The following is a 25,544-nucleotide window of genomic DNA, read 5'->3' as shown; positions in this document are numbered from 1 at the left end:
TACCAATATATTAAGAAAGAGGACCATACTGATATCAGAAGCTACAGGCCTGTCAGTTTAAATTGCATCACATGTAAAATTCTGGAATCTATCATTAGAGACAAGTTAGAAGTGTCTTGAAACTAACAACATCCTAACGGATAGCCAGCAAGGTTTTTGCAAGGGAAGGTCATGCCAGATAAACCCTGTGATGTTCTTTGAAATGTTTTGACTATTACAAGGTTCATGATATTGTTAGCAAAATCAAGGCAGTAGGAATTACAGGAGGTATTTCAGAGTGGATTCAGACCTGGCTACAAGGTGGAGCACAAAGGATAGTAGTAGGAGAGATATTATCTGAGCAGGGAACTGTGGGAAGTGGAGGCCCACAAGGATCAATGCTGGGACCATTGCTCTTCCTCATTTATATAAATGACCATGACAGGGATGCAGAAAGTAATTTTTCAAATTTGCAGATACAAAACTGGGAGGCCCAGCTAACAGTTTGGAATCTAATAAAGTAATCCAATAATTTCTTAAATCAAAATCCACAAGTGGGCAGAAACCTGGCAAATGACATTCAATATAGCAGGGGAAATAAAAACATTAGGTAGGATTAATTTATGGGAGGAACAAAATTGGAATGTTCTCAATTCGAAAAATACTTGTGAGTGATGGTTAATCCAAGTAAAAAAAAGACAAACAGGATGCTGGAATATATAGCCAAAGATATTGAGAATAAATCCAAAGAAGTTATACTTATTGTCACGAATGCGTGGGGGGTTCGGACCCAAATGCAGAGGGGGAAAAAACACAACTCCAAAAAGGGTAGGAACAAAAGACTTTACTAAATAAAAAGGGAACACAAGGGAACAAAGGGCCTCGCAGGGCAACTCTTCAAACGCAAAGGAAACACAGAAAATCCAAAAACCAAAAGCGTGTGGAACAGAACATGGCAGGAACATATAGGGCAGGAACGTGATCAGAGCTTATGCACAAACACAACCAGACATAACCGACAAACCAACAAGGATCCAGCACCTGAGTCCAGGAGACGGGAACTTAAATAGACAGACACTGACGAGACACAGGAGGGCACCATGAACAATCAGGCCACGGAAGGGGAAGGTAAAACGAGACAGCCAGAAAACAATGATAAGACAATTGGAAACAATCATACAATTAAACAGGGGGAGCAGGACACAGAACAGAAGTGCCGCCATCTGGCGGCCCAACACGGAAAACACAGACAGAAACACAGAACTATGAGACTTATGTTATCCAATACATTTGCGGGAACACACTTAATTGTGTAATTGTGTGCAGTTCTGGGGACAATACTACAAAACAAATATAGAGGATCTGGAAAAGGTTCAAAGAAGGGCAACTAAATTGATTCCTGGTATGAAAGACAAAAGTAAAATGAGTAAAAACTTAAACGGAACACCGTCTTTGAAGACTTGAAGGTCTTAAAATGGTGTAAATGCCTGCAATTATATCAATATGTCATAAAAACCACATGAAATATTTTTGTTACTTTAGCTATGAGTTCATTTTTAAAAAAATCCTTTGACTCGTAGGTCGCCATTATTACCATTGCAATGGACAGTGACGTCAAATGGTTGACTGGGTCTCCTGGTCCATTGCTATTGTTCATTGAGCAGCATTGAAAATGTCTTCTGTTCAGCCTTTTTGTTTCGAGTCACAGTGGGACATTACTCAGCAGGAAAGCACGGAGGACAGCCCTCATCAAATAAATCAAAACAATGAAGATTGGGGACCAGAGGAGATGACAGTAGGGCATAAGAGATGTTGTCTGTGGAGCTACTGCTCACCTATGCCTTTTAAATTCATAAAGAGGATAAACTAAGTGAACTACAAGAGGTTCATCAGATTGAGTACTGTTAGTAGAATGATGGGACATATTTGGAAATTACCAATAGGTAAATTCCATACAGATATTAGGAAGAATTTTTTTTACAGAGATTAGTCAATGTGTGGAACAGCCTGCCAGGTCACATAGTAGAAGGTGAAGAATTTGGTATTTTCAAGACCAGGCCTGATATGGTGTTAAGATACAATCAACAGTCTGTAGGTAATCACAGCACTAGGTACAATTTAGTCAGGAAAAGGGCAAACATTGTTGGGCTGAATTGTCATTGTGTTATGTCATGTAATTTCTTCAAAATAATATGAGAAATTAGGATAGTTGTTTGTATGTGAAAAATAATGCTTTTCACTACTTTTTTATATTTTATAATTTTATAATCAGTGTCATAAAAAAAAAACTGCTTAAGGCTATTCAAAAAACTGCCCACCCATGATGACCCTTCCCACAATTACATTATACAGAGTGCTGCCATTCACACGTGGAAACCATTTGCTGTTGCCTGTTATAATGTAACAAATTAGACATATTTCCATTTTGTACAGTTGTATATATATCTCAAATGGGCCTCATTCATGAAACGTGTATGATCACATTTGATCGTAAACTGTGAGAACATTTCCAAGAACATTTCGTCTGCACATGTCTCATGAATCTCAAGCCGGGCACCCACCGCACGCGTATCGACCGCGAGCGCACTACGCACGTATTACGCGTGTAACTGAAGCGTAGTTGAAGTACTGTTATAACAACGGCAGCGGGCGACGTCGTCTCCACCAGATGCGAACGCGTCGCGAACCGGCTGCGAAGCTTGCGTGACACAAGCGAACTGAAGCGTAGTTTTTTGCTTCTGTTCTATTTTTTCGGCTTGTCGCGCGTCACGATGGCCTGTTTATACACAGAAATATGCTCTAAAATGCTAGGTATACATGCTCTGATTTATATTTCATCCTTATATTACTGGGGGTGTGTCCCTAGTTCCCTCTTGCAGTAGTGGAGAACAAGATAAAACCAGATAAACACCAGATATTTTATAAGCAGCTAAAAAATACAAGCTTTTTCGTTTTTCTATTGTCCTGGCAGGAAAAAAAAAATTAAAACTGGAACCTGGGAAAAAGGCAAACTTAGTTTCGCTATCTTATTTTGCGGAGGGGGCGGGGTAAATTTGAAAATACACCACAGAAAGACGTAGCCTATTGAATGATGTAGAAGTGAATGCACTGAGCAGCGGTTTGTTAGCTTGAGTGTTGGAAGGTAGTTTTTAACCAACCATTGCTCAGCCTATTTGACTTTTCCGATGTCTTCATTCGCCGTGCTTTCAAAAAGGGCTTGTTAATAAAAATCAGATAATCCACAGTGCTTTAAAAAATCAGACTTAGTGGTCTTGCCGATGAAAATGCACCTATTTTATAAATGAAGTTGTAAGCAAGCCTTTATTGCACTTGTACTTCAAAGCTTCCGGTGTTCATGACGTTGTGGTGTTCATATCCCTTCAAGTTTGAACTGTTACGCTATCTTTTTGACGATTAACTGATTTTACTAAATACGATCATATAAATGTTTTGACGTGAATAACAAGACGACACGGGAATTCCCAATGGTTTATTATGGATTATTTATTATTATTGTTATTATTATTATGATCATTACATATTCTTTATAAAGTTGGCACGCTTGTTAACCAAGCAAATAAATGAATGCAGTTTGAGATTGATTATTATGTAGGGTACATTGCGATTTAAGCTTATGGTAATTCTTTACATGTGTTAAAAATATTACCAAATTAACAGACTGAAAAAGGTCTCGAACCAAGTATACACTTACCCATAATCAACAGTCGTGAACAAACGTGAAATACACGATGTAATCCCACTGCAGACTGCGAGAGCTACTAGGAATATAGAGCTTTAAGCAAGCCTTTGCTTAAACGGAACCAGTGGAGACACGCTACGCGCCGCGTTGCTTCGCCGTGCTGCTTACGCGCCGCTTACGCTACGCGTGCTGTGGGTGCCCGGCGTCATATTGGTTTTTCTCAGGAACAAAAGTGAGAACAATTTAATAAACATTTTTTGCAGTTATTGTTGCTGTCCTCATTAGTAATAGTCAAGTAGTGTTTTTTTTAATTACATATTACTGCATGGCAAACTAATAAAAAAAATATTAAAAATATTAAATATTTTTTACTTTTAGTTATTGCCAAATAGGGAGAGAGCCCCATACTATTTGCAGTTAAAGCAGTCTGCCTTGGGAATCGTCGAGACATCTACTTTCCCCCATCTTTACATGAATTCATGAGGGAAAACAATGGTGGGACTTGCATTAAAATGAAAATATCCATCCTAAGGAAGATATCAAATAAAATATGAGAAGAAAGCATTACAAACGACACCGTTATAACTGGATAAGCTTGCTTTACTCTAAGGGCCGGCCCATGGCATAAATGCTCTATGCGGTTGTTTAGGGCCACAACCGCTAGGGGTGCCACACGACCATGAGGGGGGGGGGAGGGGGGCACAAGATACAATGTTTATCTAAGGTAAACAACTTTATTTCCGTAATTATGCTATTCATCCCCTATCGCGGAACTAGCGGTATAAATTTTAAATGGAATGGCAACAGAACACTTCATAACAATGTAATGTCAGAAGGATTTAACCAAGTGATGTTATCATGTTATCATACATTTTTGCAAGTCTATTAGGGCATCTACTTTGTTCACATCAGGTATTTTTCAAACAATTGATTAGAGACAGATTTATTTGAGCTTTAATTCACTATATCAGAATTCCAGTGGGACAAACGTTTAAATACACCAAGTTGACTGTCTCTTTAAAGAGTCTGGAAGATTCCAGAAATTGATGTCATGACTTTTTAGAAGCTTCTGATTAGCTAATTGTCAGAATTAGGGGTTAACTGGGAGTTAATTGGCACCTGTGGCTTTATTTAAGGGCCTCCCTTTAAAGCCATTGCCTTTTTGCCCTTCATATCATGCTACAACTCAGCTAGACCCCATAAAAAATTGTGGACCTCCACAAGTCCAGTTCCTTCTTAGGAGAAATTTACAAACAACTGAAGGTACCACAAGCATCTGCATAAACAATTGTAAGCAAATATAAAAATCTTGGGAGCACAGACACTACATTGTTCAGGAAGGAGGCACAAATGAACTCCCAGGGCTGAACAAACTTTGGTCCGAAAGGTTCAACTGAACCACAAGACAACAAAGGAAGGAAGGAGTTGGAGGCATCAGGTACCAAATTATGAACATCCACCATTAAGAGAATCCTACATTGCCATGGCCTGAAAGGTAGGAATAAAAAGCCAGAATGAAGTTTGCAGGAGATCACCAGGATGAAGACCTAGCCTTTCGGAGGAGTGTTCTCTGGTCAGATAAAACAAAAATTGAACTGTTTGGCCATAATGATCAGCGCTATTTATGGAGGAAAAAGGGTGAGGCTTTTAATCTGAAAAACACCATCCCGACTGTGAAGCATGGGAGTGGTAGCATCATGTTGTGGGGGTGTTTTACTGGAAAGGGGACTAGTGCACTTCAAAAAATAGATGGCATCATAAGGAAGAAGGATTATCTAGAAATACTGAAGCAACACCTCAAGACATCAGCTAGAAAGTTAAACTTTCAGCAGGACAATTATCCTAAGCATACCTGGCTTAAAGACAACAAAGTGAAAGTATTGGAGTGGCCATCACAAAGCCCTGACCTGAGTCCCATAGAAAATTTGTGGACTCAACTGGAAAAGCATGTCTGAGCAAGGAGGCCCACAAACCTGAGTGAGTTACACCAGTCCTGTCAGGAGGAATGGGCAAAAAGTCTAGCAAAGTATTGTGAGAAACGTGTGGAAGGCTACCCCAAGCATTTTATTCAAGTTAAGCAATTAAAATGCAATCCCACCAAATACTAACAAAGTGTATGTAAACTTTTGACCCACTGAAAATCTGAAAAATACATAAAAGCTGAAATAAATCTGTCTCTTAGCTATTATTTAGAAATGACTTCTTATGGAAATAAAGTAGATACTGTAAGAGGGAAGTCAAACTGGGACCCAGAAAAGCTGGCATTTGAACGAGCTGGCATGCTGGGACGCAGCCTGTACTTCAAAGGACCAGAGAGCCTTGTGGTAAAACAATAAGTTACTCGGACTTCCTCTGGATGAGCAGGCCATTTGGCTCTCTGGACGGTTACCCTCTGGACAAGACTGAGATAAGGGGAACTGGACTGGTTGTTTATGGTTGTGGGGGTCATTAATGGTCATCAGGCCTCTGGCCAAATGGTGGGGCAACAGTACCACAGTGCCCTTATGTGGGCCCCTCTGCCATTACACTTTTTATTTCTTTTCTGGATCTGGACATTAAACCATCTGTTTATCCTATTTACAAACCCCGGAAATCCGTGCAAACCATGCACATGTTTTCATTGTATTATTGTATTATGCCTTATGTAATAATAACATGGATTGCATGTAAAATGGTTAAACAAAAGGGTATTTTCATGACAACTGCACCATAATATTACATCCACTTGACATGTTTAGTATGGACATATTCAAGCAATTGAATGAAATATGTTTCATACCAAATAGAATTTGAAAAAACATAGTTTTAGAAACTCAGGGAAAAACTACCACAATGGAATGTCATCTCTGGTAATCATCTCCTTTTCCCAATTTCCCCACTAATTGTTTTAACAGCAGCCTCCAAATGGTGGGGGCCGAAATTCGAGATTTACGATTCGGCCAGGTTAATTTATGGCAATGCCGCCTAGACCAAACGCGGGATTTGGCTTAAAAAGAAGGGAGACAAAGCAATCAAGGAAGATCGTAACCGACTTCCCACATTGCACATACTCTGTGCTCTGTGTGTAGATGCACAAGGAAGATCGTAAACGACTTCCCCACGTTGCACATACTCTGTGCTATGTGTGTAGCTAGACAAGGAAGATCGCAATCGACTTCCCACACTGCGCAGACTCTGTGATTTCGTGTGTAGCTAAACAGGCTGGGTAAGAACTTTTCACTCTGTATTTATGTTTTTTAAACCGTATAATTGATTGTGAATTTGAAGTTAATGACCTACCTGCCTGTTCAATAAATTCTTCTTATTTTTAACTTGTGTGGTCTTCATGACTCTAATCCATTTTATCTTCTTTTCAGCCAAAATTCCGATTAAATACTCAGGGGGACAATTATGACTAGGACCTACTGATCAGGGGTCTAGTACAGCAAACGTCTTTAGTGAGGTCTTCAAGTTAGATAGGCGACCACGATCTGCCCGCTAACGGGATTGGTGGGATTGGTTCTGGTGTTTTGGCTTAAGAGGACCCATGGGCGTTGTACGCCGGTTCTTGTCAAATTCGCCTGAAGGAGCCCGATAGATACGCACCGTCCTGGGCTCATAACTATCTATGCACTATCCATGCAAGGAAGCCATGTATTATGGTGGTCAGCCTCCTAAACCTCTGGATTCTTCACCGAACTGAGATTTAACAATAGTGCTAAACCCGGGAGCATATATTGAGGAATGATGGCACAAGATAGAGTTGAGTGTAACCACTCCCAAGTTCCACGTGTAGTTAAACCCAAATTTTAAATTATAATTTAATATGGAGTCAGATTATCACAAGGGTAAAACCTAGTAACTGTTACACTTACTTGCTGTGGTCATGGATATATTTGATGTGTTGTTCTGTTAAAATAACTAACATCTCCGGTTTTGAATCACACCAGCCAAGGGAAAACGCGCCGTGCCTTCCCCTCCAGCTACAAACCCTCATTGGTCTAGCTGTGAGGTGTTTACAATACCATAATTGACTTAACACAGGAAATACATGGTAACATGAAATGTGTGTTGTGAAAAAATTGTTTTGAATTTTGAATGTCTTTAGCCTAGGTGTACATACATTTTTGACTTCATCTGTACATCATAATGGTGATGGAATCAGAAATAGGGGGTCGCCAATGGTATGGGGGGAGCTGCTGGTGCACCGGTAGAACAAAGGAAAGGCTGCAGGCTATCCTTCATCGCTCAGACAGTTAGTTCTTCTGCTTGGTATGCCTACAATGTCCGTATGAAAAATGCCTCTCCTCCACTTATGTTAATTGGTGCTCACACCGCCTGCTGAGGTGAGAGCAGACAGTTTAGTCTTCCCTTAAGAAGTGGTGACACCAAGGGATTTCCAGCTAACTGTAAGGTAAGTAAAGTTGAATTTGTGAAAAATATTAGATTAAAATCTAATCGAATTTAGGCATTTTGTACTTATTTTTGTGCAACAACCTTACCAGTTAACGTTAGCGCGCCAACTTTTGTGAGGTGTCAGAAATTGGTTTTCCCATGTATGTGATAAGCTTTTCTTCTTAAAAATATGTACATACTGAAATAAACTGATCTGACCAATCTCCTTTGGATGCGAAAAAGTTCCGTCCTTTGAAGGGCTAGTAGGGCAGTTACTGCTTGCATAAATTGCAGGCAATTTTCTCCTAGGTTATTATTTTGCCTCCAATACAGGGCATGGCATTAATACCTGTCACCTGCCAAATGTGGGTAGAATTTGGTGGTATGCACATCTTTCACTCTTCCTATCCACTTTGTTGGGCGACCTTTCAGTAGCATTTTCTATGAAAACAATCAGCTTACAAAAGGCATCTGACATAATTAACATTACATAAAATTACATTTATTTGGCAGATGCTTTTATCCAAAGCGACATTCAATAAGTGCATACCGAAGGTCACTGATCACTGGAGAATTACAACACTTAACTAAATTAAGTGAGTTGATACTAAATGATACTAAAACTCCCATTAGCACTCATGCTTTTGGCCAAAAAAAAAAGGCTTCCGGAACAAATTTTTACGTATCTTGTTCAGTTTTTTGAAGATATATTCCACAAGATTTAGCACACTGGCCTGTTTCTTCCGGTGGTAGATTACTAAATTGTGCATGAACAAACCTGAAATGGCTACGGTAGCCGCATTGTACATTAAGTTATTGACTACCTTTATCATGTGTTACATTTATGGCGACGCTTCCCTACTCTTCATTTGGTGCAGGGACACTTGGAGAATATTCATGGCAAAGATTTGCAATGTACAGATTTGGTAATTAAAATTATCTTGGAGCACATGTTTTGGAAAACACTTTTTTTGATTGATATTCTATTCATTTACACACATGCACACAGACAAACAGGGTGGATAGCTGTAATGGTTTCTGTTCAAATAAAATGTTATGTCTAAACAAATTAATGCAGTTACATTATCCTACCTATATTTATTACTTTTTCTTTGGTGGGGGTGGGGGGTTGGCTGATGTAAATGCTTAGTGGGTAATAACTTGGGAAAACCAATAGTCACAGTGCTCCAATGGCATAAAACTCATGACATTTCCAAATGCCACTCCTTGTGTGGCCTCACCATTTGGAATGTGTAGCCTACTGGCAATGTGGATAACAAATACATGGACTTCATTTTTAGGCAACCTAACAGTGTGCCATGCAGACAAAACAAGAACATGGCTTGTTTATCAGTCTCATTACAGATGTGTGTAAGAGAAAAACAGAATGCTGTTCCCCTAGGACCACAGTACAGCTATAAACAATTAAAAACATAAATAAATACAGGAATTAAGATTAACAAAGAAAAAAGGCAATGAAAAGTGAATTGTGAATTGAAATTGATACTATAATTGATACAAAGTATTTTTCTTGCTTGGGAGATTTATATCAAAGCCAAAATGAAAAGCATATGATCCCAGAAAACAGCTGACAGGCAGTGTAAAAATACATTGGTAACTGGAAGGACAGTGTATACTCACACACACAAACTGGAAGCTGTCCAGACCAGTTGTGGTCCTGCTGGCAGATTCGTACAGAGGAGCCAATGAGCCGGAATCCAGGGTTGCATTGGTACACCACTGTGTCTCTGTAACCAAAATTCTCCCCAATCACTTGACCATTGACAATTTGCTCTGGGATTCCACAGTGGCCCGCTAGAGAGTGAGAGGAACATCAGGTGAGAAAACAATGAAATAGTATTTTAACTCAGCTCACATCTGCACAACCCTGCTACCACCTTCTACCATGCATGTTTTCTCAAATCAAGTTACCTTAAATCAATGCTTACCTACATATTCACATGCATCTTTTCAAAATTAAAACTTTTAGTCTGGTAGCAGGGTGACTTGCACAATGTGGATGTTTTATAAAGTCAAAGCACAGAAAAAAACTAATATGAACAGGTTCTTGGGTTCTTGTACCGAGGCATCGGATCTCTGTTCCACTCCACAGTCCTGATGACAGGCACTCTCGCACAATCGAGCCCACCAGCACGTATCCAGTATCACAGTTGAAAATGGCAGTGGCTCCAAAGGTCGTCTGTGTTCCAATTTTATTCCCATTAGGAGGGGTGGGAAGCTCTCCACAGGAAATTACTACAGAGAGGAACATTAAAATGCAACTATTTGGTAAGAATTGCCAATGAAAAAAAGGAAAAATGTGTGGGAAAATCATGTAGCAAGAAAATGACTGGACATTTTATTTAAAAAGTGACATTTATAATTATAGCTGAACTAGATTTTGTGATGTCATTCCCCACACCCAGGGGGTGCCATTGCACAGCCATGAATCACCATCTGCCTATTTTATTTAGGTCCTTATTTATTATTTTTGCAACAATTAGAATTAGATTTTTTAAAAGATGCTCTTAGAATATTTGTCTATAACTTAACTCAACAAAATGAACTTGTAAAATGTATGTAGTGCCCAAGTGGCACACATTACTATGTCAGAAGATCCTGTCCGGGGTTATTTTCTCCTTTTTACTAGTGAAGTCACCAGTCATTGATTGGATTATCTTGTGAACATCATTCACTGTTATTCTAGGCAGGTCTTGCAAACATCTAGTGTAAACATAATCGATGCAGTAGTTACTGCTGCTAGCCTGAAGTAGTTCAGCTGGACTGGCTGGCTAATACACCCACTTCAATTTCGTAAACAAAAGAGGATGTTCCTGTAACCTCAAAAGTGTATCACCTTGGTAGGCTATCACAGTGTTTGGTCATATTACAGCTTTTTTGGAACTTTTCTGTTGTGAGCTTGCATATCTAGCTTTATTCACATTATAAATGAGTGCAAGCTAACCATCATGAACTATGTTTAATCAGCAGCCTGTTGATAACATAATTTGTTTAGACAGATAGGATAGAACACATCAATAAGGATAGAGCTGCTTTTGGTCATCTGTTTGTAATTGATTTAGTGTACTTTTGTTAACCTTAACATTTGGCCAGAGTCTACATAGTTAGCCTACCTACAGGCTACTTAACACACAAACACAGGTGGAGCAGCTGAAAACAATTGTTTCAGTAAACTGTCTGCGTGCTAACTAAAAGCCTGTAGTTAATCATGTAGCCTACACTCAGGGGTGTTCGTTAGGAGTAAATGGCTATTGGAGTTCAATCAGATGGATGTAATTTTTTTCACTTCATCCAATGTCCTCTTCACCTAGATTTCTAGGCAGATGTTCTAGTGAATTCAGAGCTTCTGTTTCCCCTGCATAAAATTAAAGGTAGGGTATCTGCTGAGAAATAAAAGTATTAACAACAAATTAATTGCAACAATACTTAAATTTATGCAAAGTTTAGAGAGAATTCCAATTGCAACATGAAGTCTTCAGAATGACAGAGTGGTAAGGGCATCATTCTTATTCATAGTAGCCATCCTTGCATCACTGTTCACCAATTTACATTCTTTACTGTACCATATGTGGTTAACCCATTTAGACCTAAGGCACCCTTTAAAAAAACATTTTAAAACCTATGGCATTGTTGTAAACAACGTTCTAAAACCTTAGGGTTTTCTGAAAAACGTACACTAAAACCTTTATTTCTCAGCCTCTGTAGCAGATAGAAACATGAAATAAAAACCATTTGAGAGCTTAAACCTTTGGCTTTAATTGGAAAGTATTTGGAAAGTAATGCCTTTGCCCTATGTTCATTAACATTCTTTAAAAAATCAATAAAAAAAAATAAAAAAAATTTGTACACATTTTAACAGTGATTTGTTTACAAGTGGCACTGTAAGAAAAAGTAGCAGTGCAAGAACATAAGTGGCAGTGTAAAAAACAAAGTGGCTGTGTACTTACTGGTTATATACAGTCATCCTACTGAACTAAAAATGTTGCATAACTGAACTGAAAATGTTGACAAATGTGCTTGTTGTTTCCAACCATATTTTCAATGGAACAAAGTAAAAAACAAAGTGGCTGTGACCCATGGGACAGAGTAGCTTCTATTTCTTTACTTGGTTTGTCTGAGCAGGAAGTCACTTGTGCCATGTCACTGGCCAAGTTGCATTTGGAAGGGCATTTGAAGGTGTAGATTTTGCCATGAATTTAAAAAAATAATCCTCTCCATGAATATATAACCTGATCATTACCATTTAAACAGCTGAGTTAGAACCTACTTTAAAAAAATTAACAACAGATTGCTAAGGCAAAAGAACAATGTGCCCATAAAGAAAGCTTGCTATTCAATTAACTGGCAATTCTTAGGTATTATTTATATAATTTAACATTTTAAAACTTGGTAGTTCTCAAACCCAGTCTTGGGGACTGTGTATGCTGGTTTTTGTCAAAATCAATTTCTGTATAAATTGAAGCAAATCTAACTCGATAAAACGAACATGGATAATGTTTTTACATGTACAGTGGGCTCCAGAATTATTGGAACCCTTGATAAATATACACAAAAAAAAAAATAGTTATTGATATAAGCTTTATTTTCCAACATGTGTAAACTAGTGTGCTTGATTAATGATTCATTGGAATTAACCAAAGTCTTACATTTTTTAAATAAAAAAATATTTCCCCAAAAAACAGGTTCCACAATTATTGGCACCCCTGGTTTAATACTTGTGAAAACACCCCTGGCAAAGATGACAGCCATGAGTCTTTTCCTATAATTTGTGATAAGGTTAGAAAACACATTTTGAGGTATTTTTGACCATTGGTCCATGTAGAACTTTTCAGAGTCATTAATATCTTTGCGTTTGTGCTTATGGACCCCCCCTCTTCAGTTCAGACCACAGGTTTTTGATGGAATTTAAGTCTGGAGACTGAGATGGCCATTGGAAAACATGGATGTTGATTTCACTTAAGCATTTCTGTTTATATTTTGATGTACGCTTGGAGTCCTGCCCGGTACTTTGTTGAATTCATTGTGCCATTGATATAAAATAGTGCCCCGGGACCACTGGCAGCAAAACATCTCCAAAATATCAGTGACCCACCTCCATATTTGACAGTAGGCATGAGGTGCTTATCCTATATGCATTCCTCTTTTGCTGCCAAACATGTCGATGGTGTGTATGGCCAAAACATTCAATTTTGGTCTCATCTGACAATAGCATTCTCTTCCAGTCATAATTCCAATGAAGTTTGGCAAGCTCCAGATTCTTGGTTTTGTTTATTGTGCTCAGTAAGGGCTGTCTTCATGCCACCCTTCCAAATAGTTAGTTGGTATGGAGGTGCCATGTTATGTTTTATTAGACTTGTTGACCACAAGAAACAAACCAATCTCTGCAATTCTTAAACAGTGATCCTTGGGTTATTAATGGCCTCCCTCACCATCTTCCTCACTGTCCGTGGGGACACCATGCACTTGCTTCCTCTTTCTGGCAAATTTGCAACCATTCCACATGTTTTACACGTTTTTATTATTGTGATAAGTGATATGTTTAACCGTTTATGTCTTTTTTTGTATCCATTACCAGAGACGTGACGGTAAATTACCATCTCTTCTGAATTGACAATTATTTTGGCTTTTCCCATGCTGATGGGTGACAAACAGATTTTGGATGTTTGTTACCTCATTTTTATTCTCTAGTGAAACTGGAATTGATGGAATGACACAATATAGTTCCTTTAGACTGAGATGAACTAAATTAAGTAAAATTGTATTGCCAATTTCATTTTGTTTGATTGTACTTACAATAATTGTTAGGGGTGCCAATAATTATGGCATCTATGGTTTTCAGAAAAAATTTGATCACTTAATAAAAACACATTGAAGCATGAGAGTAAATGTATTGAAATAAAAGTATATAGTTTTCCCATATGTTTGAACATAACATATAGATTATTATCTGGGTCATTTATTATATGCCGCCTTTTTAATAAATTTTTATTACGGGTGCCAATAATTCTGGAGCCCACTGTAGATGATTTTTTGTAAATCGTAAGCAAACTGTTACTGTAACATGCTTACAAATCTCCAAATCACAGCTCACATCAGGAATGCATTGTTGTAGTCTGTATTCCCGGTCACTTGTCTCCCCAGTACTGTCTCTGTGTCTGTGTTCCCTGAGCTGCTTCACTCCCCTGTACTTGTGTGATTTCACTATTCGGGTGGTTCCGGGTTTTCGTGGTTTCCCCCCTTCTTTCCAGTCTCGCTTTACTTACTTCCTGCTTATTTCTAGTTTTACTAATTTCTACTAATCCCTACTAATTTATAGATTGTAAAGTACTAACCTCACTAATATACTAACATGTGAATATTACTAATGGACTAACACACACTAGTTTTGGGTTTTTGATAGTTTAGATCACTATACTAATACATTAACCAGTCTCCCCTTTTCCATGCTGCGCTGTAGCTCCGCCCCTTTTCTTTCTAGCCTGCTCTAACGCTGAGTTCTGCAATTGCCTGCACCTGTCTCTTGCTCTAACTGCACCTCTCTCTCTCTGCACGTGTTTTACCTGCTTCACCCAGGCCGTCTATTATCATTGTTGTCTATGTGATTCCAGTCCGCGTTTTGTCAGTCCCCTGTCATTGAATTAGTTTTCCTAATGTTCTTCACCTGGATGTTGTTTGTTACTCCTCCCTCACTCACTTAACCCCTCCTTGATTGTTACCTTCCCCAGTGTATAAATGTCAGTCTTTTCCACCAGCTCAGAGTCAGAACGTTGATCGAATTCATTGTGCCGATTGTTAGTAAGCCTTTGTCTATCGAGATTCCTGCGACACCCCTTTGCCCGATTTCGAGTTTGCCTGCCCCTTTTGGTTTTGTTTGCTTCTGGTTTGACCTTCGCTTTGCCTTGACTTCTCTTTTGCCTGTCCCTTTGTACCTTCGCCATTCTGATCTCCTGGTTTTTGATTTTTTGCCTGTCTTTTCACTATTCTTTTGGAAACTCGATTCGGCACCGTCCTCTCTCTGATTACCTGGCTTCGAACCTCGGACTGATTAAAGACAACGTTTTTTGGATTTCCCTGGTCTGCGTGTGGGTCCTTACTCAGAACATATCATGCATCCTGCCACTGACAACTCGTGCATCGTCAGCTTAATGATTCTGAATGACTGAAAGATTAGCTGGTCTACTTGTATCATGCCTATGTTTAAAATGTAGCCTCTGTTTGAATATAATTGGCTATCTGGCTATCCATGATGATAAATATGCTGTGAGACCATTTTTATATAAAAACCTGAATTTTAATATTAGGTAATGTGAGTGATGGCAAGGCAAGCATAAAACATGGTGAAACCAAAATGTAGATGTATTAATAATACCCTTTAGTAAAGCTGAGAATCTGCACACATGCATTGTTTTATTGCAATGGAAATTTTACTTAAGTATTCCAGCAACTATTATTCCAGTATTTAAACCAAGTTTAGAAGCCCACTGCGGGGTAGGTTGCTGTACTGCAAACTTGTGTTGAGTTTCAGTGACCTTCCCGCTAGCCAGTGTGATTACAATAAACCTTTACTTTGTGCAGTAAAGTGCTTGTTGTCCTGGTGAGTGCCTGCATCATCCTGACTCCACGGGAAGAATTAGGGTCCTAACACTGGCTTGTAATTTTTCCTTCTTTTGTTCATCTGGTGTGGTAACACACATGTCCACAGGTGTGTACAACGCAAACCCCTCACAAGACTAATGATCTCTTGTATTGTCAGAACATCATATGGCCTTCATCTCTGCCCTTATTTTACTGCCCAGTACAGGTTTTGCTATTTACATAACAGAAACAAAATTTTCCATTGTGAAATACGTTTAGATCATTTAATTAAAAACATTGTAATACTCCTCTAAAAAAACATGCACCTGCCAGCCAGCTGCATCTTTTCATACCCCTCCGGGCTGTACCGTTATTGGAAAATAATGTACTTCGGGGGTGGTTAAGTGACCTCAGCTTCACCTCGGCTGCATCACCACCCCCGTCGTACATTATTTTCCAATAACGAGACAGCCCGTCGTGGTTTATTCCATATATATATACTATAGCTACACTCTGACAGTCTACATTCCATTGCCAGTTCTTTGAATGACCTAATTCAGTAACATTTCTGTGGATTAGTGAAACAGATACATCGCTTCATATTATCTCATTTATTGTTTCCCAATGTTCAGTGTTCACATTGAAAAACAATTATTATTTCCCACCTTGTTATCTGAAATCAAATTTGGTGATAATATGCATGCTTTGGAAATAGTCGGTTGAATAAATGAATTCATGCATATTCGCAGTCATAAGAATGTTTAAGCAACATTCATGTACAAGCAAATAAATAAACCTGCTTCCCATATTAAATTTGTCTGCAGGATGTCAGCCACAAAAACGAACCAATATTTTGTGATCCATTGTACACAACCCAGCCTTCGAGTAGGTGCGATAACCTACTGAACCACACACAAATTTGGCCAAATATTATGCATAATTGGGAAAAGTCAAGTTCTCTGCTATCTCTGCTTTCTAATGCTTGGATAGTGTCAAGATTCTGTGGGATGGTCTTTCAATATCTGTGGGCTTAAGCACAATGATGTAACCCAGAAATGTAAAAAGACTTCCGTGGTAGCATACATTGATGTATCCGTCGGCAGGAGGAGACAAGGAGCCAAGTTTAAAAATATGCTTGTCTTTTGTAGTCTTGTTTTCAAGTATTGGGATGCACCCCCAGTCATCTCAGCTCCCACTGGCTATTGCAGGTTTCTGTTTGATTCCATTGCTGTTTCCCGCACACTACAGGATTTTGGGTTGTAAACATCAAACATGTTTGATATTTATAATTTAAAATCAAGACATTCCCGAGTTGAGAAATGGTTGTGATACAGTCTGCAAACACCTCACATTACAGGATAATCTGGGCAGGTAATCGGTAAGCCGGTCACCCTGTGATTGTTGGGAGGGGTGCATTGTAGTGTACACGAGGCTTAAGTGTAGGTAACTACCTGAAACTTGTTGGATGAAGCAATTAACTTACTCTGGCAGTGTGGCCTTTCATTCCTCCAGCTCCACACCCCATTGGCCATGCATTGGATGTGGGCAGGCCCCAGGCGGTAGTACCCAGGGTCACAGCTGAAGATGACTTTGGTCCTGTACTCATAATGGGAGCCGTTAACAATCCTCCACCTCCCATGCTCCAGGGAGAAGGAGCCAATGCTTGGACACACCACCACTGTCCAATTCAATTAAAAAAAGAAAAAAACAGATCCCATCCTTATCATCACTTTGCCTACCTAAAAACCCCTCCCAGATTTAGAGCTGTCTATCACATTTGAACAATGAGGCAGTTTACTTTTACAAATACTTGCCATCATAGCAATTCATAATTAAAATGAATGACATTCAAAATGAATGTGGTTCTGCAGCTTGTAAATGGCTGACCCCTTTTTAGTTATTTGTAAAGCTGGGCATTATAATGGGCCTCAGAAGCCTGACATAACACAGAGCAAAACCTTTACCTATATATAGATAACATTTTCATTAACACATTTCTCTCTTAAATGGACCTGGATACACTGAATTCTGATGCTGCTTTCCAAAAGACATAATTATTTTTCTAACAACAAGCTAACACTGCTGCAAATGTTATTTACATCACAGCTAGCCTGAAGACTTTTAAAGCTGGTCAAAGCTAACCTTAGCCAGCCAAAATCTTAAACAATGTTCTCGAATAAGGACTTAAGGACACTACTAATGAGAACAGCTGCAGTAACAACAATAAAGAAAATTACACCAATATGTACAACTACATATATACAACTGTACATAAAAAATACATAATTAACTAACGGTTATAGAAATGGCATATGCGTGCAAATTGTAGCTGGAAATATAGCTGTTTTTAATGTAATTGTGCAATGGGTCGCTAACCATTTAGCCATTAGTAATTAGCTTTTAAAAATTGCACAGAATATTTTTTGATAGGAGAAAATATAAATTCCTATATTTAAATTATTTAGAAGAAATTAGGACAATGGCATTCATTTCTCCCATTTGCAGTATAAACTGTTTTAAACATGTGCAGCTGCTTTCCCAGAGTGCCATACTAAGCATTGACCTGCCTCAGCTGACTTCCCTCTTACCTGAACACCGTGGGATTTTGTTATGGTTACTCCATGTGCCGTCGGGTTGGCAGATGGCACTTGTCAGCTCCTTGGAGGATAGACGGTAGCCATCATTGCAGAAGTAGGTCACACGTGTACCCACAGAGTAATCTGCAGCCAGCACACCTCCGTTCGGTGGGGCTTTGGGCACACCACAGGACACAGCTGCAGGGCAGAGAGATTGCCTAAGCCAAAAATCCCTTATGTCTCAGACATTTCTGAAATGTTTCACAAAGAAACTTTCGGAGGAAGGATCTTTTATATATTTGAGATTTGAGACAACTAATTTATAACAAACATGAAATTAAAGAGCCCATATGGTGTCATTTATAATCCTATGAGTGCCTCCTTTAACCCCTTCACGCGGATGCCAAATCTGGTCTATTCTCACCCATTTAGGGGGGTTCTATTTAAGGCTTTGTAACTCCAGATGTGAGCATTTGGTGCGTGCAGGATCTGACGTTTCTGTCTTACAGCTCACCTGGCATTTTTATCCGGTTTTTTGGAATATTTGGCTATCTTTTTGGTTTTGGGACTTTGATCTTGCATGAGATTATTCTGAGAATGCTGTGGTTTGGTATTTTTTAAGGTAGTTCAACTTCACCTTTAGATTAGACGTGAATATTTACTGTAATTTAATAAATTTCTTAATTTTAATCTGGCTGTGAGTGGGTTGCTCTGCTTATCAACAGATTTGGCAATTTGATTAATAATTGATATCTTCGACAAATTAAACAACAAAATTTATTTTATATATTGGATAAGTGAGGGGTTTTCACTTTTGATACACTTATGTTGGTACTCAGAGTTCAGGACGTGCAGTGAAGGTGTGAGCTGTCAAAACTGCTGGATTCAAAAAAATTAACTTAATCCTCATTTCACTGAAAACTCAAACACAGGTATATAAAAATGGATGAAATCCAAATGTCTAGATGGTACCATCTAGCTGAGTTCGGTGAAAAGTTGGCTAGATTTGGATAAAATGTGAAAGTTTTTTAGCTGGCTAGGACATACAGTAGCCAGGCTATATCCAGGTAAACCTGAGCTCAATTAGAGCTAAATTGCACTTAACCCAGTCCGTTTATGTCAAAACATCCTAGATTTCCACCCCTGCAGACAACTAGATTCCGTCTCTATTTGGACTTGTGCCCACTGGGTATAGACTAAGTTCAAACTTGACCACTGTTATTTTTACAGTTTAACCCTAGGCATAACTGTTTATAAACATAAATTTGACCCCAATACACACAAAAATGTTCTGGGTGTCCCTATTTACAGTGCATCACTATGATATAAGAAAGACCACAAGCTGCTGTTCTAGGTTGTTTGTGAGTCTTGTAGTTGGAGGGCTCTATTTTCCAGAATCAATGTAGCACAGCGCATGGGCACAGTCAATGGTGCAGCATGTAGTGGACAGGGCATGGCTTGAGATTTTTTATATTTTTGTGGCGTGGAAACAGGGTTGGGTTATACTGAATATATTATCGGTGGGTGTGGTGCAGCTGCATTTATTAAAAGCCAATCAAATTACCTCTTTTCATTCCTTTTAAAAGCCATGCGCACTGCGCGGGGTTTGCTGCCAATTTCCGTAGTCTACCTCTGCAATGGAAGACAAGGATAATGATATACTAACAGATGTTCCTCAGAAGATGTTTGTTTGCGGGAGGTGCAGAGTTGGGCTGTCACTTGTTTTTTTCAACTGAGTTCAAATTAATCTCATAAATAAGAGACGTGTTCAAATTTTCTTTCGTCAGAATTAGAACATTGCCTAAACGCATATTATGGGTCAGTTATAATTTCCCATTAAACCCGTAGCTAATTAGATTAAATGCCCAATACTATTACTCAATATTAGAAATAATGATAACTGTATCTTGAAACGATCCCGTTCACATGACTCAGTGTTGCTTAAATATGCACTTTTGTATATTGCTTTGGATAAAAGCGTCTGCTAAATAAATGTAATGTAAAATAAAATAAAAAATAATAATGAACAATGGTGGTTTCGTCATATTTTAAATACATCTATTTCAATTATTTATCTCCTGGTTCCAAATCAGCATACAGTCCCCTCCAAAAGTATTGGAACAGCAAGGGCAATTCCTTTGTTTTTGCTATACACTGAAGACAATTGAGTTTGAGGTCAAAAGATGTACATGAGATGACAGATCTGAATTTCAGCTTTTATTTCCTGGTATTTTTATCTAGATTTGTTAAACAACTTAGAACATATCACCTTTTGTATCAGACAACCCAATTTTTAGGTGAGCAAAAGTATTGGAACATGTGACTGACAGGTGTTTCTTGTTGCCCAGATGTGTCCTGTTAGATTGATTGGTTAAACAATAAATAGTTCTGAATGTCTACTCTTGGTTTTAGCCTTGGGTTTTGCCTGTGAAAACTGCATTTGTATTATAAAAGATAAACTAACATGAAGACCAGAGAGCTGTCTTTGGGAGAAAAGCAAGCTTAGAAAAGAGGGGAAATCGATCAGAGCCATTGCACAAGCATTGTGGATAGCTTGTACGACAACTTGGAATGTCCTGAAAAAGAAAGAAATCGCTGGCGTACTGAGCAACAGATATCAAACAGGTCGACCAAGGAAAACAACAGTAGTTGATGACAGAAACATTGTGAAAGCTGTGAAGAAAAACCTCAAAACATCAGTCAGTGACATCACAAACAATCTCCACAGGACAGGGGTGAAGGTATCTCAATCAACCGTTCGAAGAAGACTTAGAGAGCAGCAATATAGAGGCTATACCACAAGATGCAAACCACTCATCAGTAGTAAGAATCAGAAGACAAGATTACAATTAGCAAAGAAGTACAGAAATGAGCCACAAAAGTTCTGGAACAAAGTTTTATGGACTGATGAGACCAAGATTAACCTCTACCAAAGTGATGGAAAGTGTGGAGAAAGAAGAGATCTGCTCATGATCCAAAACATATAAGCTTATCTGTGAAGCATGGTGGAGGAAGTGTCATGGCTTGGGCTTGCATGGCTGCTTCTGGAGTGGGCTCACTAATCTTTATTGATGATGTAACTCATGATGGTAGCAGCAGGATGAATTCAGAAGTCTACAAAAACATGCTGTCTGCCAACTTACGGAGAAATGCGTCCAAACTAATTGGGAGGAACTTCATCATGCAGCAAGACAATGACCCAAAACATACTGCCAACATGACAAAGGATTTCATTAGGGAGAAAAAGTGGAAGGTTTTAGACTGGCCAAGTCAATCACCAGACCTTAACCCAATTGAGCATGCATTTCACCTCCTGAAGAGGAGATTGAAGGGAAAAAGCCCCCGAAACAAACAACAACTGAAAGAGGCTGCAGTAAACGCCTGGAAAAGCACCACAAAAGAAGAATGCAACAGTTTGTTGATGTCAATGGGTCGCAGGCTTGATGCAGTTATTGTAAGCAAGAGATATGTTACCAAATATTAAGCGTTATTTGCTTTCATTTACTTAAATACTCTCTGTTCCAATACTTTTGCTCACCTAAAAATTGGGTGGTCTGATACCAAAGGTGCTATGTTCTAAGTAGTTTAACACATCTAGGTGTAAATACCAGGAAATAAAAGCTGAAATTCTGAGTTCTTGTCTCATGTTCATCTTTTTATCTCAACCCCAAATGTATTCAGTGTATTGCAAAAACAAAGGAATTGGCCTTGCTGTTCCAATACTTTTGGATGGGACCGTAGGTTTGTCTTGTATTACTTACTCATAGACATTGCTAAGCAATGAAACAGCAAGTCTATCCCCATGCAGCATGGCTGTCACATCTACACATAGAATTTAAATAGAACATACATATAAAAGGGTATAGACGAGGTAAAACCTGGTTTTCACCTCACAAATAAAAAAGTAAAAGGCCAACAAATGAAATAAAGCCGACAGAAAATCAAGATTGGCTGAAAAAAGTTTCTCTTTTTACTCTTCTCTATTGAACAGACTACTTAGACAAAATAAGTGTATTTAAAACATGGCAAAACCACAACTCATTCAATCCCGCATACATATTTAGCACTCTAAATTAGTTTAGCTTGAACTCTGTTCTTTTTTTAATTGCTGTTTGTTATGTGTGAATGCACTGTCAGGACTGCTACTTAATTTTGTTGTACACTGTGCAATGACAATAAAGGAATCTATTCTATTCTATACAGTACTGAAAAAATCATTACCTTCTTAACTGGTTCCTGGTTTTAACATCCATGCACAGTATGCTGTAACAGAAATTCTGGTGTATATGCAAATAAGTGTTTATGCAGCATGAATAACTATGCTTCATTTAAACAAAGGAAACTATGTGTGTGTGACTAGAATCACCTAAAACGTATTTTTTAGCTTGTTCTACTGATATGCCAGTATGGAAGAATGTGAAAACAGCTGTTGTTTTCCAGATGAAAGTAGATCCTAATTGATTTAGAGGCCTAGTCAAGGGGCAAAGATAAGCATTGTGAAACAGGGGCATGACCCCAAAGTCTCGGTGGTGGTGAGAAGGAAAAATACAGAAAGGCAGTATCTGATGATGTCAGAAATGTATGAAGGGTCATGTTGAGACTCACTCAACAAACTGTGTGAAGTAGACTCTCCCGCTTGATCTTGCGTAAAATAAAGAATGTTCATTTAAACACAGCAGCTTCTTGTGTTTGACACAGCAGTATCTTGTGTCCAGATAGTAAACACAGCAGCGTCTTGTGTTTGACACAGCAGCGTGTCCCAGAGTTTTCTCTCTCACACTTCTTCAGCAGAGATAGTGCTTGGGCACTGAAATTTCCACGACGATGCTCTTTAGAAATATTGCAGATACAATCTCAAAGATTTCCGTTTCGTTCTCTTTGGCGATACCCATGGCGAGAAGTGGTAATTGCAGGTGTGTTTTGGACCTCACTTCCCATAGATCCAACCGGATCCAACCAGTGTCGCCTATGTGACGTCAGTCAGTTGGCACCTGGGACACGCCAACTATAACACTTAGCCTACTATTTACTGAATAAAAAATGGTTGTTATAAAAGTAACGTTATGTACATGCTCATTCATTGTCTAACATTAGGCTAACTTAAGCTGTCTTTACAATGCTGAGCCAGGTTAAAATGCTGTAGCAGACCTGGGGTAGAATTAGTGATGATCAATTTCCACAAACATTCTTTATCCACCTTTTGGCCGGTATGAACATCTTTACACTGCAGAGAAGAATTTGCGGGATTCGCGAAATTATTTATCTCGTGCACAATAAACAGTCTTTTTCGTGAATGTTTGTTGCGTGATATTTTTGAAACAACCGCCTTGCAAAATGTTACCCTTTGTGTTTCTGGTTTTGCTAGCTAAACTGTTTGAGGATAAAGCTGAGCTGGGTGTTAAATTAGCAATCAGAACAAGAAGAATAAAACAAAAACAAAGGAGATTTCATCAAAAAAGAGCATCAAGGCTGAAGGAACATATGAGGAAGCGTAATAAAATAATAACAACGCTAATCCATACTGCCGTATTCTTTTATTTAGTTTTCTCCGGCTTGACATCTTTACACAGAAATCAGACCCGGCTCTGCTCCACCTATACCCTGGCTTTATTCCAATCATTATGAACTTGATGGAAATGTAAATAACAGTAACGTTAAGGCCAGTTCAGATCAATCATTTGCAAGACGAAACGGTTTCAGAGAAAACTGCAGCGGTGTGAACTGGTTAGTTGCAGAGCGTCTGAAGCCGTTGCCTGGGGTCACCTTGTCAAATTGCCAAGAGCAGTTTTAGAATGTTTACAATCAGACGTCTTGGAATTTTGCAAGTTGCATCCAGTCTTGTTGCGAATCATTGATCTGAACTGGCCTTCTTTAGTTAGCTACACTGCAACGTTGCACAAGGTAGCATTGCATTCGAGAGACAGTTTTCGAGGTCGGTACCGGTCGGTAGCATTAGCTCCATAACCCCCCCCCCCCCCCCACTGTTAATGCAACGCTGGCAGACACCGGAAAAAACAGTACGCCGCTCACACACAAGTGAGTTGAAGAGCGAGCCTGTTGCGTTAACTCCGCCTACCCTCTCTGGCGGACCAACCACCGATGGGTGATGGAAAACGTGTCACTAACTATGCACCGCTTGTGATTTTTTCCCGGGAATGTCGCCACAGACACCCCGTTCTTTAATCATAAATTATAATAATAATAATAATAATAATATTAATTCATATAATATTACGCTTAATAACCATTGTTTTACCTAATCTGGCAATAGATAGTGACTTAACAGACATTTATTTTAATGAATCACCTCAAATTTAATGCAACATATTGTAGCAGACAAGTATTTTGTAGTGTAATTTAACAGCTTTTGATGCCATTACTTCTAAGTAATTCAGTAAAAAGTGAAAACTGTTACAATTTTGTTGGTTCTCCCCAACATATCTTCTTGACCATGAGGTAATGACATTTTGTGACCATCAGTAATTTTAAATACAGTATACATGCCAAAACAAGAATATTATTATTTTATGTAGAAAAATAGGCTGTTGGACAAAGCAATACATGTTCAAGGTGAATTTCCACCTGTAAGATTGAATCTTCATATCACATTTATTACATATTACATTTAGTATGCTAAAAAGAGAGCTAAAATATTGTGCTAATAATAAAACTTTTTATAAAGGCAGTCTATCCACAATTGGTGCCAGTACTGTTACTATTATTTTAAGTATAGTCAATTAAAATGAAAAGATTGTTCAAGTTGCGTTTATTGTTATTCTTCTCATTACAGGTGGGTGTAAGAAATATAATGAAATATAGGACCACAATGCAGTATAAGAACAGCTATAAACAATTCAAAATAGAAATAATTATAGGAATTAAAATTGTAACAAGCACGTAACCGACCAGACCCACAGCACAACTCACTTCCGCAGACTCATTTTAACTGGCACCACCTGCGCGTCCCACAAAACATCCCTCAAAGGTCGTTCGTGAATGAGTGAGTGAGTGAGTGAATGACCACAATTTGCCATGCATAGCCCACGGCGGCCGTTCCTGCACGCCGTGGGAAAAAATAAAAAAAGACAGTGAACAATATATGCATTTTTCCTAATTCTGAGATTTATATCAAATTCGACAGCATATGATCCACAAAAACCGTTGGTTGCCTTTTGAATAGACTGTGAAACATTTCCTGGTAAAGCCCCTAAATTACCAATATGCCGGATGATGCCCTACGCCCAGTGGTTAAATTGGGTTTTCTAAGGAGGGGGAGCCCTTGTTTACATATTACCGTCAATGGTCAACGTCTTTCAATG

The 25,544-nt window shown here is 38.7% G+C and overlaps 1 protein-coding gene across 9 annotated transcripts in view; it reads right to left on the bottom strand.

Moving 5' to 3' along the window:
* csmd3b (CUB and Sushi multiple domains 3b) overlaps nucleotides 1–25,544 on the bottom strand; it is a 938,142-nt gene that overhangs the window by 161,678 nt on the left and 750,920 nt on the right. For all 9 annotated transcript variants that reach the window (XM_035430384.1, XM_035430386.1, XM_035430391.1 and 6 more), the window contains 4 exons: nucleotides 18,238–18,423; nucleotides 17,133–17,327; nucleotides 10,136–10,309; nucleotides 9,695–9,868 (listed from right to left, as the gene is read on the bottom strand). In XM_035430384.1, coding sequence (XP_035286275.1) covers nucleotides 9,695–9,868; nucleotides 10,136–10,309; nucleotides 17,133–17,327; nucleotides 18,238–18,423 — 729 coding nt within the window. The remainder of the gene's footprint in view (nucleotides 1–9,694; nucleotides 9,869–10,135; nucleotides 10,310–17,132; nucleotides 17,328–18,237; nucleotides 18,424–25,544) is intronic.

The sequence above is a fragment of the Anguilla anguilla genome, chromosome 8 (genome assembly GCF_013347855.1).
Source record: "Anguilla anguilla isolate fAngAng1 chromosome 8, fAngAng1.pri, whole genome shotgun sequence".
NCBI classification, from domain to species: domain Eukaryota; kingdom Metazoa; phylum Chordata; class Actinopteri; order Anguilliformes; family Anguillidae; genus Anguilla; species Anguilla anguilla.
This window is presented reverse-complemented; position numbering and strand designations above follow the sequence as displayed.